This window comes from Eucalyptus grandis, chromosome 1, assembly GCF_016545825.1.
Source record: "Eucalyptus grandis isolate ANBG69807.140 chromosome 1, ASM1654582v1, whole genome shotgun sequence".
Classification (NCBI taxonomy): domain Eukaryota; kingdom Viridiplantae; phylum Streptophyta; class Magnoliopsida; order Myrtales; family Myrtaceae; genus Eucalyptus; species Eucalyptus grandis.
The window spans coordinates 29,734,004-29,752,845 of record NC_052612.1 but is presented as its reverse complement, the minus strand read 5'-3'; the positions used below and the strand labels follow the sequence as shown (position 1 = coordinate 29,752,845).

Below are 18,842 nucleotides of genomic sequence, written 5' to 3'. Positions count from 1 at the left end.
TGGATCATGACATTTGAAATAAGGAAATAAGAGTGATGAAAATCTCAAAAGCGATCCTGACCAAAGGTCAGGAGCATACTATGCGTAGGAAATTCTATGTTGAAGTTGGACCGGAATGACGATCATTAAATTCTTATATGCCTGCGCATCGATGGGACATGGACATGATAAAAGTCGGTCATTTGCAATTCGTGCGACGTGACGTAAGGTGGTGGCTAAACTGATACGGAACAGTCTTGAGTATGGGTGAAACACAGCATGATGTGTTCGGTGCATTCAGTTGAATGCACTTATTCAATCCACGATTCATATCTTGCCTAATTACATGAAAACTATATGACAGCATCAAACAGCTTCCTGGGTCGGTCCTGCCATGATGTACTGCAACACCCTCGACACATCGGAGTGGGAAGACCCTCCCTCCTGCGTCGCCTGTCTTGCCTTCTCCCCAAGTTCAGCTGCTCTCTTCCTCCTCTCTTCTCCTTCTTCATCCTCCGACACCAGTGCATCGATAGCCCTCGCGATCTCATCTTCCCTCACCAAGATGCCGACCTTCGTTTCCTCTCCCCATCTCATCGGCACCTTCGTGCCCACTCGGACTCCAATTTTCAGTATGTCCACCAGGAGCGCCTCATTCGCGAACTGCTCGGAGAAGAGAGGCCAAGTTATCATCGGCAGCCCTGAGCACACGCCTTCTAGGGCTGAGTTCCAACCGCAGTGTGTTAGGAATCCTCCGATCGCTCGGTGAGACAGAATGGCGACCTGAGGAGCCCACCCTCTTATCACAGTCCCTCTTTCTTTGACCCTTTCCTCAAATCTTTCCTCCATTAACCAGTTCTCTAATTCCGAATCTCCCTCTCCCCTTTTGATCACCCAAACGAAAGGCTGTTGCGATGCTACTAAGCCCTTCCCTAGCTCCATCAGCTGCGATGGGGCTAAACGGCATAGACTTCCTAAGCAGGCATAAATCACTGATTGCGGCTTCATTGAATCGAGCCACGCCATGCATTTTTCTGCATCGCTCGAGGCCTCTTTTCCTCTCTGAAACATGTCGGACTCGTCTTTGTTGCACAAAGAAACTGGTCCGACGCACCAAACTCTTTTCCCAATCGCCTTTTGGTATGCCTCGATGCACCCATGCTCCAGCTCAGCGAAGCTATTGAGCACGACCCCTTGAGCTGCCATTTCAGCTTCCTGTATCTTCCCACGGAAGACTTCGAAATCCTGTTGACGCACGGTTGTCCCTGGAAGCTGCGCTTTCGTGATCTTGAACCCCTTTGGCATCCCCGGCACCTCAAACGGTTCCATGTCGGAAGTAATCGAATCCGAGCATTTGGAGTGTTTCACATTATGAGCGCTCAACACGGAGAAGCAACACGTTGCATGAAAAACGAATCTCGGAACTCCAAATCTTTGGGCGGTTTCGGATGACCAAAATATGTATTTGTCCGATATTATGCAGCTAGGAGCAGTAGTTTGTTCTCGCAGGTGCTTCTCAATTGGTTCTTGCAGTTTTCCCATGGCATTATAGAACTTGGCCAGCAGCTCTGGCGACGGGAGGATATCGAGATTCTCGTACCCAATAGGGAGCCCCACTTCTTCACACGGGAAAGGGATTTCCACGAGCTGGATTGGCATTCCGAGTTCGCCACATCGATCCACGGTGGTTCTGAACCTGCGGGCATTGACAGGGGTCGTGTATATAGTAGCGACCGCTCCCCGTGAAGCGAAAATCCGTGCCATGTCCACCAAAGGAATCATATGGCCCTGCGCCAGGAGCGGAATGAACACGATGTGAACGGATTGGGATGGCAAAGACATGATGGAACGGAACTGTTAGATCGATTCAGGGAACGCGGCAGGAGGCGCACTGGGGGAGGAATTTGTTTACACTGCTAGGACTTTCAAAAGATAAAGCTGAGGTGAAAGTTTCAAAAAGTGTGATGATGGTTTGGTTGAACTCCATGCTTTATATGCATAAGTTTCACCTGATCCTTCCTTGGCAGGTGTGACTGCCTAAAAAATCGGGAACGTTACTCTCGTTTCCAAAGAATGCGGCCTCTGCCGACTGAGATCGGTCTTGAGTTTTCAAGTGAACAGTTTTGACTTTGAACCATTCTTGATAGAAGTCAAGACTGTACTTTGCTCGATTTAATTAATAGCCAAGATCTGATACAACTGCCATTTGTTTATTTTTTAATCAACAACAAAAGACTCGACCAAAAAACGGAGAATAACAAAAACAAAAGAGACGAGCTCGGGAAGCTGCCTGGAAGCTGAAGCTTTCTGTTCGCCTTGACACGATGTTTGCTCGAACCACGTTTGGACAGCACTAGAATAATCTAAGCATCCCGAGAAATTATCCGGCGAATCCGGTATATGTACTAAATTAAATTTGAATTGTTAGATATGATGGAATCTGTATGGAGTCCATTTTTAGTGGTTCAGATTTAGTTTGATTACATACATATTTTACTTTGCTAATAACTTACTCAAAGGTTCATTTTATTATTGAGTAACATATCATATTAAAAAATTCTGATTCAGCTTACTTCTTCAAATAGCAGTTAACTAATAGCGAATCAAGAATTCAAGGTTAGGCGAATGAGACAAAAAAAGTTTTCGCCAAAATATCATATAGATAATTTTTTTCGGAATTTTTTAACCAATTATTGAGGAATTTTTCGGACATAGGGGTTGGGGCACCACTGGCCACCAAGGTTTGCGATCTCTGTAAACCACTTAATCGAACTAGACTAGGAGTACTGGTTCCCTATTTTCGGAATCGAGAACTGAACCACCAAGTTCTAGGACCAGTCGACCTGTTCGGTTCGGCTCCCAGGCGTCCAATAGAATCGGTGAATTTGCATATCTCGATTGAAAGTTTTGGATTAATTGAATTACCAATTTATGTCGCAATTTGAAAGGGATTTCATCCAAGATTTGCTAAGAGACTAAGAAGACTGAGAGATAATGGGGCCGTGATTGTAGGGACATGCCCGAAACCCGAAAAAGGGAGGAGGATTCAGTGAATTCTTTTTAATAAATGATGGACTCACAAATTTAAGGAAGGTGCAGTAAGCGAGGGAGGTAAAACAGTAAGTCTTTGCAAGAAAAGAAAGAAAGTAAAATAAAGAAAGAAACAAGAGACCAAAGGAGCAAGTTGGATGAATCGATGAAGCAATATGAAAGAAACAAAGATTTGCTTCATCATCTAGAATAAAGCAATGCATGAGAGGAGATTTGGGTTTAGGTTTACACTTCATTTCTTTAAGAACTAAAAGAATAAATAAATTTAATTAGTCCAATTTGATTGGTCCGATTCCCACCTCGAAACTAGGAACACGACTGAAAATCACTAGTTCCGATTTTATGGAATCAAGAATAAGATTTCCACTATCTAGAACCACCCAAAACCGATTGGTTTAGTTTGATTGCGGTAGTTTTATATACTCACCCCAATGATCAATCACGTAGTGAGCAGGACTTTACACAATCGCAGCCTTGGCTCCTAGAGTAACTTCGAATAAGAAACTCTAACACGGACGCAACAATTGCGAGCTTATGTGTTTGATCACTCAGTCAAATATCAAGGCTTTTGCATCTTCTTCTTCTTATTTTACACTTTCCTTTCTCTTTCCCTTTTTAAAGGGGAACTTGCTTAAATTGTAGCCTTACAACGTGAAGACTGAAATTTTCTATCGACGAACACGTTGGGACCAGTGATCATGAGGTCTATAGATGAGTCTATCTGGGAATGACTTCTTCTGAAGATTTGGCCTCACCCCTCTAAAGCTTTCCTTTCTATACTGACTGCCCTGCTGGGGATCACCTACTGTGGGTTTGCACGTCAAAGTCTTTTTGCGTAATTGCGTGGCGTTTGTGGCATGTGAAGACCATCTCCGTGGACGCCACTCTTCGGATGAAAAAGACAAGAAGAACGAAAGGCGTTAGCACTACAACAACCAAGCCTTCGGTTGTTGTGAACAGATTGATAGAATAAATAAACGTTGAACAAGTCTTCATATGATAATTTAAACTTTTAAAATAATTGATGGTGATCTCCTAAGAAGTATCAACATTCTTCAGAACCTTCGTGTTGTGTTAGAGTCTTGACACGACATGCGATCAATAGGTATTGAAAATTCGACACGTGATCAACTCGTCTGATAAACAAGTCCGAAATTCCAACACGCATTCCAACATGCACATGGTCAATTTTAAAAATTTCCAATAAATGATGCAAATATATAAAAAAAAGAAAATAAAAATAATGAAAAGGGAAAGAAGTGATTAATTGTTGAATTGAAATGATGAATGATATTAACATATGGTGGATTGATGAATTTAGTGTAAAATTCTAGACTCTTTTTATTATTTGTTTATTTGTGAATTTGAATCAAATTAATTTGATTATATAAAATATATTTAATATACAACATGTCTTAAAGTGTTGGATTTCTTTATTTTTTGAGAAATAACGTGTCGACATGCCGTGAGTCAGTAACAATGCCATTTAGATTAATCCCACAAAATCTCACATAATAATAGAGCAGAAAGTTATGAGTTCAAATCTTTCTAGGCTCATATTTACTTCCCCAATTATATATTTGCATTCTTTGAACTTAGGCTAAAGTCTAACCTACGTGTGAAGGGGAGTGTTAGTTTAATTAAATAATGCTTTCACCTAACAACTTATTTTTTTTAGAATATTTGGTAGTGGTCCCATGAAATCTCACATGGCGTTAGAGCAAGAGGTTCTGAGTTCAAATCTTTTCGAACCCCAATTTGCCTCATCAATCAAATATGTTCATGCTTAATACAAAACAAAAAGGGCAGTGCTTTCTAAGTTTGAATCTTTCCAAACACCCATTTATCTCCCCAATAAATATGTCCATATTTAGAACTAGGCAAAAAGACTAGTGTCTTCATCTAACAATTTAAGTTTTGAAAATAATTGGTAATGGTCCTATCAAATCTCACACATAGAAAGAGAACTAGTTTTAGAGTATCTTTGGAATTAAAAAAGAAGAAGGAGAATATGCTTTTGCACCATTTAGAATGAAACTATGGCCTTCAACATCAGAAATAGCGACATAACCATTTGAATTTTGTAATGAAATGGTACAACTTTTTAGTTTTTATTATAAGAATTTGGTTTTCTACCAAAGTATAAAATCAACCAGTTCTTGACTTAGGAACCACACCAAGACTGTCCGGTTGAGGAACCGGTGGTTCCAGAATTGGCATCGAAAATTGATTCACATTGGTTTTGGTCACCTCTAATTAAAGTAATATGGAAATTGGAAAGTTTTCATCGTGTTTTTTTTTATTGCATGACAAATTGGCAACCAATAGAGAGTGTTTCTTATGTAATTCTAAAACATTTAAGAAGTTATCTCCTACCTAATTTGGTTCCATAATTGGAATCGGAAACTGATTCACTCGGAACTGATCACCTCTAGTTAAAGTAATATGGAAATTGGAAAATTTTTCTGTGTTTTTTTATTGCGTGACAAATAGGCAACCGATAGGAAGTGTTCCTTATGTAATTCTAAAACATTTAAGAAGGTATCTTCTACCTAATTTGGGATGAGATATCGCATATTCCTCACTTAAAACGCTAACGCCGGTGTTAGTGCCCACTCACCATGCTTAACGACACTACCTTCATGCTATATGTGATTTGCCCATTCCCGCTCCTTTACCATCCTTAGTGCTTGTTAGGAGTCAACTTGTCCTGGTCCTCTCACTCCAACAATTTGTCCCTTATTTCGGCCTCGATTCATGCACTTGCTGGAGAAAGATCCTGCTCTGACAACGTTTTAAATGTCCTGGTCCCATCCACGTTCGCGTAATCTCTGAAAGATTCCAATATCCATTTATGATGGCGGTCATTTAAATGCGTCTTATTTACCAATTATTCGAGAAGGTCTATGTTGGGGACGTGAGACTTTGTCTAAGGAAACTTACAATTCACAACTTCTTGCGAATGGGCAGAGGTATGGAGGTTTCACGGGTCTCCAGAAGCTGATAACCAACTCTAGTACGAAGCTACCTTTTTCATCATCATGCACAAAATAATTGGTGTCCACGGATTCTGACATAGACCGTGACACGCCTTCTGGATCACGCCACGGAGTTGAATTCAGTTTTGCACGAGATTTTAGTTCCTGACAATAACATTCAAACGCGGTCGAAACTTAGGCACTAACATACACCTCGTTGCTTGTTTGAATGGTTTTACTTCAATCATCCTAATTCCGATAGCCGAAATAGGAAATAAAAGCGAAGATTCCCAAGAGCGGAAATCTAGGGAGTTTACATTCAAATCTTTCGACTTTCACAATACTATCGTTATGATATAGCAATAACGCAAAATTGCGTTGTGATAGAATAAGAACTTTTTGTCGATGGGACCACCCGCCTGGGTGGCGCTGCTGGCGGTGAGCTTCTCCCCCTAACGCAAGGGGAGGAGTTTGATTCTCGGGTGTCACAAGGGCAACTTACCTGGGATACGAGGGGTGGTGGTGACTTATGTGCTTCCCTAGGGTTTACTCCGTACGCTGATAGATGGTGACTCATGTGCCTCCCCAGGATTTACTACGCCGCGCTGTTGAAGTACGGGGCTTCCCTAGATCATAAAAAACAAAAAAAAACTTTTTGTCAATAGGTCATATATTAAATGGCGATTGTCATAATGAAATACCTATTTTGGCAACAACCATATTTGTCTTGGGTCATATTTTTATATACTTATCTAATTACGAACCTGTAGAGACGGCATAATTTTCTTTATCATCCAAATGTGTCTCGCTCATAGTCTTTACTTTTGATCGGATGTCATCCATCAAGTTTGATTGTGCCATTGCATTCATTGACCGGGTTGTGCACGGAAAAATTATTAGTTCGTTAATGACAATATCTGAGTAAGTCAACATATATATAAACTTTACTTTTATGCAATGTTTGAGCTCTCTATAATGATAGAGACAACTGAACTGAGATGATCATGCGAACGTGACTATCTTGCATGTATCGTGCAATATACTTCAATGAATTAGATATACTTTATTCTCCTTCTTTTTTAAGAACATATATTCTCTTCTAAGTGTTTCGGGATAGTGACGAATTGCATACCCTAAATTCTCAGGACTTGACTTGCCAAAAAGATAGTCTGACATATCTCATGAAATAAGGTTAAAGATAAACATAAGATCGGCAAATTAAATTTATTGTACCTTATCTATTAATTATAAAGGTTAATGAAGATGGAAATGAAATAGATTTAGAGTTTATTTCGAAAGATAAAGTAAACTATTGTGCAATTTCATGGGGAGGGCATTCTTTGCTTTTAAGAAATCAATTTCCCTTTTTTTAGAGACAAGCATACAAACCTTATAGATTAAAGAATATCGTATTTTACATTTCGTAAATAGATGTTGCATATGTTCTTTGTATTTGGATTTTACCCTACAGTTTGATCAATATATGTATCTTACATTTAATTTATCCCTTGACTGAACCAATAGTGAAAATAGTCCTATAAATGTACCGAAAATAATGATCTTAAACGTTTATTTATGAACCGAATCAGTCCAATGCTTGATGGTTTTGGTGAGATTTTGTAGAACTCTATTGGATGTTTAGGTATACAAGCGAAATTTGACAATGAATAATCAGTCAAAAAGACTTATTCAACATTGAGGAAAATGATTTCTCCATCCCCCCACCCCACAAAAAAAGAAAAAGAAAAAAGGAAATCGTTTTCCCAGCCACGTCTTCTTTCTATTTAGATGCTTACCATGATGTCACTCTTTGATTATATTTTTGGAAGGGAGAATTATTCTCACATGAAATTTTATTAAGTTTTTTAATTATTCGAATTTTTTTTCTGGCACCCCTTTTTGGTTACTTTATTTTGATAATACAAAAGCTTAAATTTTATAATTCATATATCAGCAATATCTTAGATAAGGGTTTCGATATCATCTTAATATATTATATTAGGGACATGATATAAGTATCATGCAAAGAATGATTTTTGAAAGTAACGTTTAAGTATAATTTTTTATTTTTTTGGAAAAAGTACCAAAAAAGTCATAAACTTATTGGACCTAAGCTAATTCAGTCTTAAATATTTCAATTGCACTAATTGAGTCATAAATCTTTTGATAATTTATTAATGTAATCCATCTAGCCAATCTCGACTGGAAATCGCTAAATAGATGTCGGTTATCCTATATGGCATGATAGGTATTAACGTGAACAAATTTTATAATTTTTGATATTTTTATGAACTTTTTATTTATTTTTTCTTTTCTTTTTACAACTTTGAGCTGAAGGCTGTTGGCCAATATCACTATCCATAGGCAATAGCCAATGACCCTCATCTAGTCTAGAGGAGGGTTGACACACTCCCTTATTGGCTAACAAGGGCCGGAAAACCACACAAACTTGTGAGGGCCTTTACGAGCAAGGGCCTCTATGCCCTTGCCAGCCATAGGTGAGGGCAATGCAACCCTTGTTGGCCAATAGGCAAGTGTGGCTAGGGGTGTGCATGGTCCGGGCGAGCGGTTCCCGACCTAGAACCGGGAACCGCCCGCTAAGGACCGGTTCCGAAAAATTGGAACCGGGATCCACCCATTTGTTGCATGGATCCACCCGGGAACCGGACCGCCGGTCCGGTCTGGTTCCTGGGTGGATCCATGGAACCGATCTTGACGAGAAACAATTTTTTTGATTTTCAACATAAAACGACTACATGACATCAAAGCAAGCCAAAAAAAGAAAAACCAAATTTAAGTATGTGGAACAAAAATTCATTTGTTGCAACTATAAATGCAACCAATGAAGGAATGGATGTACGTAAGTTGATATAGAGACAGAGAGAGTAGTAAGTGTTTAAGAAAAATGGGTCTCTCTTAAAGCTATGAACTGGACATGTCCTTCATTAGGTTCGGCAAAATATCACAAGTCGCACAAACAAATCAAAGGAGGTGAAATGAGGCACCATCCAAACACAGGAAAACAAAGGAAGTGCAACTAAACAAGACTTTATTGAATACATCACCTTCATCATTATATTAATAAATAAACTAAACAACGAAAAAGCATAAGAATTCCCCAATATTTAGCTTTGTATTCATCCTGCAGCAAAAACAATTGCCACAAAACAATTGCTTTGGATTCAATTTTAGTATTTTTTTTAATATTAAAAGGGAACCGGTCCGGTCCAGGTGGGCGGATCCGCCCATGGAACTGGGAACCGGACCGGTTCCCTCAAGAACCACCGGTTCCGGGCGGTTCCGGTCCAGGCGGTTCCCGGGTATTTTGCACACCCCTAAGTGTGGCGCTCTCTTGCATTTGGGCGAGGACGATGAGAAGTGGAGGCCAGGCTCAGAATTCGCCAATGGCCGATCAAGGTTGGCAAGTGGGTTGCCGGCCCATAGTTGGGGAAAAAAAGGAAAGGAAAAAAAAATTAATATGATAAAAAAAAATTTTAAAAAAAAAAAAAAAATACGCTAGCGCTGACCATACCACACAAGATGGATGATATCCATATCAATATTTTATAGTTAAAATTAGTTGGATGGATTATATTGGCAAATCATCAAAATATTGAAGACTAAATTAACACGATATAAATATTTAAGATTGAATTGACATAAATATAATAAATTTAGGATTTTTTTTGTACTTTTCCCGAAAGATTTTGTACTCTCACATTCAAGTACACCATCGAATAGCTGAAAACCAACAAGTTTTTTTAAAAAATTTCCATGAAAATTTTTTCCACCGTCAAGAAATTTCTTGGGAAAGAAACACATCTAAATTGCAAAAGTTGCAATAACTAACACCACCTTCGTATTACAGCATAGCCTATTAGTAGGCACTGAAGTGAACCAAACGGGTGTCGAAACACTTTTTGGTAGATTAGTTTTACTTTCATGTCTGTTCATATGTACTTTTTGGCAAGGTTATATATTTGACATTTTGTGACTTATTTTAGGAGTACTTCAAAATCCATTGACGACATAAGACTCGTTGATCTATTCCCTATTCTCAAATGACTGATAAATCTGTTCTCAAGTTTGAAACTCATAATCCTGTTGCATGAGAACTGCGGACATATTCATCGGCCGACTTCAAATTTTGAAGCTTTGAAAACATTGATTTGATTGTTTGCCATATATTATTCCTTGGAAAATCACATTGAAGGTATAAGAGGTGATAACATGAGTGGTTCCTGAACTTTTCTTAAATGTTCAATGTGATATATGAATATTTTTTGTTCAATTTAATTTTTGAACTTTAAAAACCTCATCAATGTAGTCCTTTTAATAAAAAACTCCTAGCCCATTCATTAACGTGGCCATCATATTTGTGAACTTAATATTAAATTTGCCATGTGTGTGATGCCAAAGGAAGTGTAGATAAGTAGGACGTAACACAAGTGAGAATTTTAATGGATAGGTTGCTCGCCACCCAATATAATCAACCTAAGAGATAAGAGCAATACTTGCCACCTGCAGAAATCTACCTAAGGGATAAGAGTAAATAAGAAAACTTCTTTTTATCAAGCCAAAGGCTCAATTAATTTTATGAAATAAACCAAGTCTTGCCTTTTCATTCATCACGACATGCTTATATAATTGAGCATGGAACAACCCTCCAAGCATGAGTAATTTCCTCACATTGGAAAGGCATAACATAATAAAATCCTAAGAACTAGAACTTTGACTCTTGGAACCTTCATTACTTTTAACACTCATAAAGACCTAGGAACTCAGAAATGCAATAATGATATTTATGAGACATTGAAAATATGAAAGATATAGTTGATGTAGGTCTCCATGTTTTGCCGATTTCTAAAGTTGCTAAATTAATGGCCTTTTAAGGGGTGCTCTAGCATCATACACTTCTGTTGCATGTAAACTCATCCTTGAGTTTCCGTTGTTTTCTTCTTCATGGTAGGGAAAAAGATTTGCAACATCGAATGTTGCTAACATAATATATTCAACATTGATCATTGTCTCATAACATCTCTCTCCATTCAATTTTTTTTTTGACAAGAAAGAGTGTTGCGTCTCTTCCAAAATGACCAATTAATCTTCCAACATGGGCCTCATTGATAATGGCTTCCTTGAGAGAACTTCTTGGCATGCACAAACAAGTATTCTTGAAAAGAAATCCATCTTACAACAAGAATTGCCGATTAAACCCTTTGAACAATCTTTCCAAATTTTTCAAAAGTTTGGATCGTCTTCATAGAACTCTTTGATCATGGCAAAGCCTAAAACCTTCACTTGCATTGTGGATAGCAAGGAATGCCTACAACTTAATGCATCCACCACGTGATAAGAAAGGTGAAAGTTTGAAGAAACTCTACCGACTTGGCTTGCCTATTGTTAAGCTTATGTTGAGTGTTTATGTACTTCAAGGTTCATGATGACTAGAGAACAAATTCCTTGAACAATAGATAATATTGTCAATGATCCAAATCTCTAACAATAGTATAAATCCTCATCATAAGTAGAGTAATTCTTGAAGGAATTATTTGATTTCTCGATAAAAAATGCAACAGGCCTTCCTTTTGGCTAAGAACCACACTAATTCCCACATTATAAGCATCACAATCAACTCTAGATTTAGAGGGTAACTAATTCTCTCCCCATTAGATGGTTTAGGGGTTCTCTCTATTTTGAAAGGGCCCAAGGTGATCATGACTTCATCTTGTTGAAAGCGTAAGTATCCTTGAACCCCTCATGCTTAGTTTTTTCTATCAAATTGCCAAAGTCCTCCCAAGAAGCAAATGGCAAGCAATCATGGGAACAACATCTCTCCATACTTAATCATTATGTTTTATTCCGATGGAGAACGAACAAGACATGGTTAATCAACCCTTACCTAATTCCCTTTGTGAAGCCAAGAGAGCTTGTAAGATTGTGGGTGTTTCTCTATCTTGAGGTGCAACTTATCCACCGTTGTTGTAACCACTACATCCCCACAACTTCCTCTATTGATGATAACATCACACACCTTTTCATGAGAAGTGCATTGAGTATGATAAATGTTTTTGCAAAGCCATGTACTGTCTTCACTAGGAGTAGCATTGAAGATTTTACAAAGGATTAGAGACTCTCCTTGATCTCCATTAATAACTCCATCTCCCTCTAACCTTTTCATTTGAATTAAGTGAGTCTTAACGTTGCTCTTCTTATACTAGAGAGAGAACCTTACGATTTGGATAATTCGAGGCACTATATCCAACACTTGGCTTTTGAAACACTTGACAGAGTTAGGGCGATTGGAACTTGATGGATCCATCATTCTTAGGAAGCGATTTTGAAGCAGCTGCCCTAATATTAGAAGTAGAGGCACTCTTATTTTTGGAATAGCCTTCATTGTTCCAAGACCAAGAGCTACTACCATGTGCTTCTTTAAGTTATTATTCCGCCTTAAGTGCAAATTAACAAACATCATGGTAAGTCCAATAAGATTGAAGTTGGACAACATTACCGATTTCCAATCGAAGTCCACCAAGGTAGTAGGCAACAATTTGCTCCTTAATCTCAAAAACACCACAAAGAATAACAAAGTGATCAAATTCTGTTGTATATTCTTCAACAAACAACTCCTTTTGTTTGAAATTGTGAAACTAGAGGAGGGTATCTTGACAATAGTTCATCAGTAGGAACTTCTTCTTTAATTCTTTCTTCATCTTTTCCCAAGTTACAATGGGCTTTCTTCCTTCGCAACTTCTTTGTTTGTTCAAGTGCTCCCACCAAATAGACACGTGCATTTTGACTTTGATGGCAACTAGCTTCATCTTTCGCATTTGGTATTTCTTTGTAGTGAAAGAATCTTTCTACAGTGTGCAACCAATCCATAAATTCTTCCGGTTGTATCTTCCCTTCAAATTCAAGAATATCAACCTTTACATAAGAATCTTGCTCAATTCCATGGAACCTTCATTATTGACATCAAGGAAGTCTTCCCTCACTTGAAGCATGACTTCAATTACTGGCGAAGGGATTGATGTCCTCTTCATCAGAGAGAGCATCTTCTGAATCATGACGCAAACCATCACATTCTAGAAGTTTGACGCCTTGCAAACACTCTTGTAGTTGTTGGCTTGTCTCCTTATATCATCCACCTCCATGTCTCACTCTCTCTTTCTTGAGCTATAAGAGACTCAATGTTTGGCCCACGTTGATGATGACCAACCATTTGACCTTGCTTTCATACCAATTTGATGCTGGAGAAAGTGTAGAAAAGGAGGTAATGAGAACTTAAACGGGTAGGTTGCTCGCCACGTCTAGGTAATCAACCTAAGAGATAAGAGCAAGACAAGAAAACTTCTTATTCTTAAGCCAAAGGCTCAAATAATTTTATGAATCAAACCAAGTCTTGCATTTTCATTCATCATAGCATGCTTATATAATTGGGCATGGAACAACCCTCCAAGCATGAGTAAATGCTTGGACACATTATAAAGACATAACATAATAAAATCCTAGGAACTAGATTTTTGACTCTTGGAACTTATTACAACTACAACTCATAAAGACCTAGGAACTAAGAAATGCAATAATGATATTTATGAGACATTGAAAATATGAGAAATATTCCCGGTGTATATCTCCATGTTTTGACAATTTCCAAAGTTGCTGAATTAATGGCCTTCAAGGGATGCTTTGGCATCAGTATAGTATCTATAGGGTTTACATGTGAGTTATGTGTGAGTGTCTATATATATATATATGAAAACAAAGAAGGAATAGAAGATTTGCTAAATTTAGAAAATGAATTGACAGTTCACGTCAATATTTTGTTCCAATAAATGCTAACATGATAGTACATATCATAAGATGAATGTGACATAGCAAAATACTTGATGGAAGGATTACATAGAGAGGATAGTTTTATGGACTAGAGTGAACAAAGAAAGTTCATAAGATAAAGTTCAGAAATTATATTGAACATTAACAAAATGTTCAGGAACCACATATGCCATTATCCCAAAGCATAAACATGAAGCGGCTGTATTACCTACATGATATCATTTAATTTTATCAAAACCAGTTTCACTTCGTCTTTTTTATTTGATGTTCTAGATCATTTGATCCCAAAATGTTAGGCCTACATGTTTTAATGGTCCACTTGATTTCGGCTCACATGGGCCGGAATCATGGGTCAAGCGTTGCTCCTCCTTCTCATCTATTAGTGGGTTTGGATACTTGAGCACCAACCCATATTTCGCATAATGGAGGCCCAAATTATTCCAGTTAGTGGGGATTGCAGGCCCATTTGTCATCCGTTGCATTAGTATTAACAACGATAAAAGTATGCGAGTACCTCTAAGTCATATGATAAGAATACCCTGAATATAGTTACTATTCTTCTACTGATGAACCCGTAGTTACACCCAAGACGGTCTTTGCATCATCGATGTAATCCTTGGTGACATTTGGTACATTTTCTCACGTGTCCATCATTGTGACACTAAAAGGTAGTTACACCCAAGACGGTCTTTGCATCATCGGTGCTATCCTTGGTGACATTTGTTACATTTTCTCACGTGTCCATCATTGTGACACTGAAAGCACTTTGCGCAACTTTTATAATTTAATAGTTTGACTTCTTACTTCTGCCTTTGCCGCTGGACCCCAGTTATTCATCTCTATCCCAAATGACTAATCCCTATGCTATTTCCTATGCCAAACTATCATCACCCAACTTCCTCTACTGCTCCTTAGGAATCAAGATGGAATTAACCTTTTCTTGAAGTAATCTTATATATAACCTTAGCAGTGAATCAATAAAATTCTCTCAATACTCTAGTAAAGATGCCACCAACGTCATGTCTTGTTTTTGTCATTTAGGACCTCATCGACATTCTTTAAATCCATCATGAGTTTGTAAAACTCATATGAATAAGCTTATATGTATGTTACTTTAATAAATTAGAACTGGAACATCCACTTCAATGTGTAAATGCGCTTATTAAACCATTCGCCACATAAAAGGTCTCAAATTTGCCTACGATGCTATGGCATCCTTCTCCTTGGCCACTATAATCGAGATCTCAATCACAAGATTTTACTAGAATTCATCAACTTTATCTAGTTCATTAACAATCAGAGAGTTATAGAGTTACGATCAATTGCTTAATTGCTCATTTGTTTCCAAAGTCCCAATACACATATCTTCACAAGCTTCTGTGCTTTTCATTAAGTTCAGCTGGAAACCTTAAGAGAAAGTCTCACAAAACCGTTTTCTTGTTCCGGACAAAACAGGTAAAAGATGGAACTTAAAATCGTGTGTTCCCGAGTGTGCATTGCATTATCCGGATGCCTGCAAGATAGCCAGTGCTGAATAGCACTCCCAGAGCATTAGTCAAGAAAACTTTTGATAACAATCTAGGGCCTTTTTCCCCTTCTGAATCTCAAACAATTCGATTTGGATTAGTCGTTAGTACACGGATGCATGGGTAGAAAAATGGAAGGTTATGGCTCTTGGTCTTTGCCCTTATGCTCGGCAATAAAATTATTAAACCTTATCCAATGACTCTAAGACTAGAGGTAAGCAATTCTAGATTGCACTTGGAGCTTGGAACCTACCATGTATACCTAGGAACTTGGAACCTACCTTGTTACAAATTTCAGGGTCAACCCAAGTTCCATCTATACTCTTAGCTGAACAATTGTAGTGAATCATCACCTCAATGACCTTCATTTGTTACGATCTATTGATCACAATTCATATTTGGATATAATAAAATTATAAAATATAAAATATAAAAAAAAGTAAAAAAGTAAAAGTATTGGTTATGGATATTGCCGAAAATAGATATTTTGACTTGTAGTTTCTAGTTACATGCTCATCATTAGACATCATAAAATGTCGTAGCATCACACGAAGACATAGAATAAGATAAGTACAAAAATTTGTTCGAAGTTCTCAGCTCCAACTTACTTGTTAAAACATGTCCTCAATTTTTTAAACTTGTAACTTACCTTACATATCATAAAATCGGACCAGTTCCCACGAGTTTGGTTCTTAGGCTCCCAACTCTACCTTGAAACCATGATCGCCCCTATTTAAGATTGTTTTTTTTTTTCTATTAAGATTGTTTTTTTTTTCTATTAGAGATTCCAGTGCAAGAGAATCCTTAGTCAGGCGATGCATAAAAGCAGCAGCTGTTGCTGCTTGTCTGAGTTTAAGAAATGAGTATTAGTTCTTGTCATTCCATGTACATCTTGTATTTCATGAAATTAGGAGCAATTAACTCCTTTTGTAGGGATTATCCTATCTAAAATTTTAGGCATTAAGACACATCGCAATCGTGGATGAATATCCTAGCAGATTCCCAATATACCATTCAAGATTTTAGTTGGACAAAAATAAAAGCAAGATGTGCTTTTATGCTTTCTGACATCAATTTAATTAATATTCAATTTTTGGATAATTATGGAAAAATTAAATGTAATCTACAAGTCGATATTTAGTGTTACATTTGGTACAATGGAATGGCATGGAATGGAAAGGGAGAGTGTAATGAGAATAGAATACAATAGAATGACAATTCCTATATATTTGTTTTGTAAGAAAAATGTAGTGGGAGCGAAGTTGTATGAGAATTTAATAGATTTAATTTACATGGAAATTAATCTATTCATTAATTAAAATTATTAACTGTAATTTAAAAGTAGTAATGATCCATTATAATTGAAATATCTTGAACGTAATTCAAAACCATTAATCATTTAATATGAATTATACCATTCATTAATCATAGTTTGTTAACTATAACTCACAATTAATCCATAATGAGCTATGAAAACACTATTTTTCTCAAAATATCCAATATATTACATAATAAAATTTTGGAATGCATACGAAGTTTTTATTTTATACTTAACTATTCCAATAAATGATCAATAATGATCAATAAATATTTGTTGTATAATTTTATCAATTAATTTATGGGTAAAGAAAAAAGAATAGAACGCAACGAGTATTGTAAATATTTTCCGAATTTCAAAACTTGAATAAAAAAAATTAAAGCACAGAATCGAGAAATCTAAATTTAATAAAAAAAAAAAAAAAAAAAGACAATTTGATCTGCAATAATCTTAGTTTAATTTGTACAAATGAAGAACCATCAAAAGCAGGGAAAATTTCAAAGGTCTTGAAATACTCTCATTTTCTGAAATAAAGGCCCAGAATGCCCCTATTTTCTTCAATAAATATTTGAAATGAATATTATTGCAAATAAGGGTTTGAAATATCCATAACAATCTCAAAGAATGGCTTAAATTCATTGGCTGGGAAAGGCAATTTTGTCTTTTAAAATTTTCAATTTTCAATTTTTTTCTTTCTTTTTCAAATTTTTCAAAAAAAAAAAAAATTAAAAAGGAAAACATAGGCAAAGGCCATTGCCCCATAGCTAGTGGGGGGATAGTGATGGCCGAGAAGATCGCCAGCACCTGGGCGAAGGCTAACGAGGTTCATCGGCCAGAGGCGAGGGTTTGTTGGCCCTCGCCATAAGTGGGAGAGGGTCATTGCCCTCTCCTAGAATTGGGTGAGGGTCACCTGCCTTCGCCCCGAGCTGGAGGAGGCCCTCACCAAGTGCCTCTGCTGGCCATTTCTACCGCTTTATTGGCAATGGGGCAGCGATCATAGGGGGAGGGAGCTTGTGTTTTTCCTTTTTTTAAAATTTTTTTTTAATCTTTATTTAAATTTAACTTGTGCTTTGATGAAAATATCCTTCATTGGCTAGAATATTTTGTTGGGCCGGTGAGCTAAACTCTTATTTGAAATAGTTATAATTACTTTAGGCTTTTATTTGAGAAAATAAGATCACTTAGGCCTTTATTTGAAATTTTTGCCGAAAGCAAGTGGCATTCACATGTCTAGAATCCATTATTATGTTTCCTCCGAAAAGATTCCTGCCAAACATTTAAACTCCTTCGAATAACAAAATAAAATAAATAATAAAACTAATTATAAAAAGGTTGTGGCCATCACTCGACTCTTCCGTACCACGAAATTTCCTTTTTTTAATTTTTTTTGAATGAGTATATTCTATAATGATGGGTATATTCTACACCGTTTGAAAAGTAATCGCAATTACGTAGGGGATTGATTGCACGACAATACTTCTATAACATCTAAAGCACGTTACTTTGTTACTTATACGACTGAACAATTATTTCGACCTTCCAATGAAATTAGTCGATCTTATTATCTCGATGTGACGTGTTTTACTTTTTATTCATGAAGCATCATACCAGAGTGACGTATAGCACAAGTTACTATGGAGTAGCAATGTCTAAATTGGCTAACGATGAACTTTTTTTTTTGGTCAAAAAATATAGTCGAGCTTCATTACTTCACGCAAAAAAGTGGGCCTTAGAAACAATAAGGTCCCATAAAGTACTAGGAGGATTAGTGAGCCAATTTTTAGGAAGATAATTACCTCTATGGGTTTTAGCTACCCAATCCGCTACTTTATTGGCTTCTCTTGGACAATGGGCTATAATCAAGTTGTGAGTTTGAGACACCTGGAGTGCCATAACTTGGTACTGGGGGATACTTAAGTGCCATAACTTTGAAAATATACACTTAAGTGCCAGTTTTGAAGTTAAATGGAACACTTAGGTGCCACTTCGGCAAAAATCCAGCCAAATGGTGACATGGCAATTTTACGGCGAGTTTAGTCCAAAACGGCGTCGTTTTGCACGGCGACGTGGCGAGAAAATGCAAAAACGACGTTGTTTCATGTCTAATATGTAAATAATAATATAAAAATTAATTAAATTAAATTTAAACTT

At 37.1% G+C, this 18,842-nt stretch overlaps 1 protein-coding gene across 1 annotated transcript; it reads right to left on the bottom strand.

The window, feature by feature from the left end:
* Positions 1–97: 97 nt before the first annotated feature.
* LOC104438931 (UDP-glycosyltransferase 73D1) lies at positions 98–2,161 on the bottom strand. Its single transcript, XM_010052081.3, has one exon. It carries the CDS (start codon positions 1,819–1,821, stop codon positions 346–348), a length of 1,476 nt encoding a protein of 491 aa, XP_010050383.2. The 5' UTR covers positions 1,822–2,161; the 3' UTR covers positions 98–345.
* Between the last annotated feature and the right edge of the window lie 16,681 nt (positions 2,162–18,842).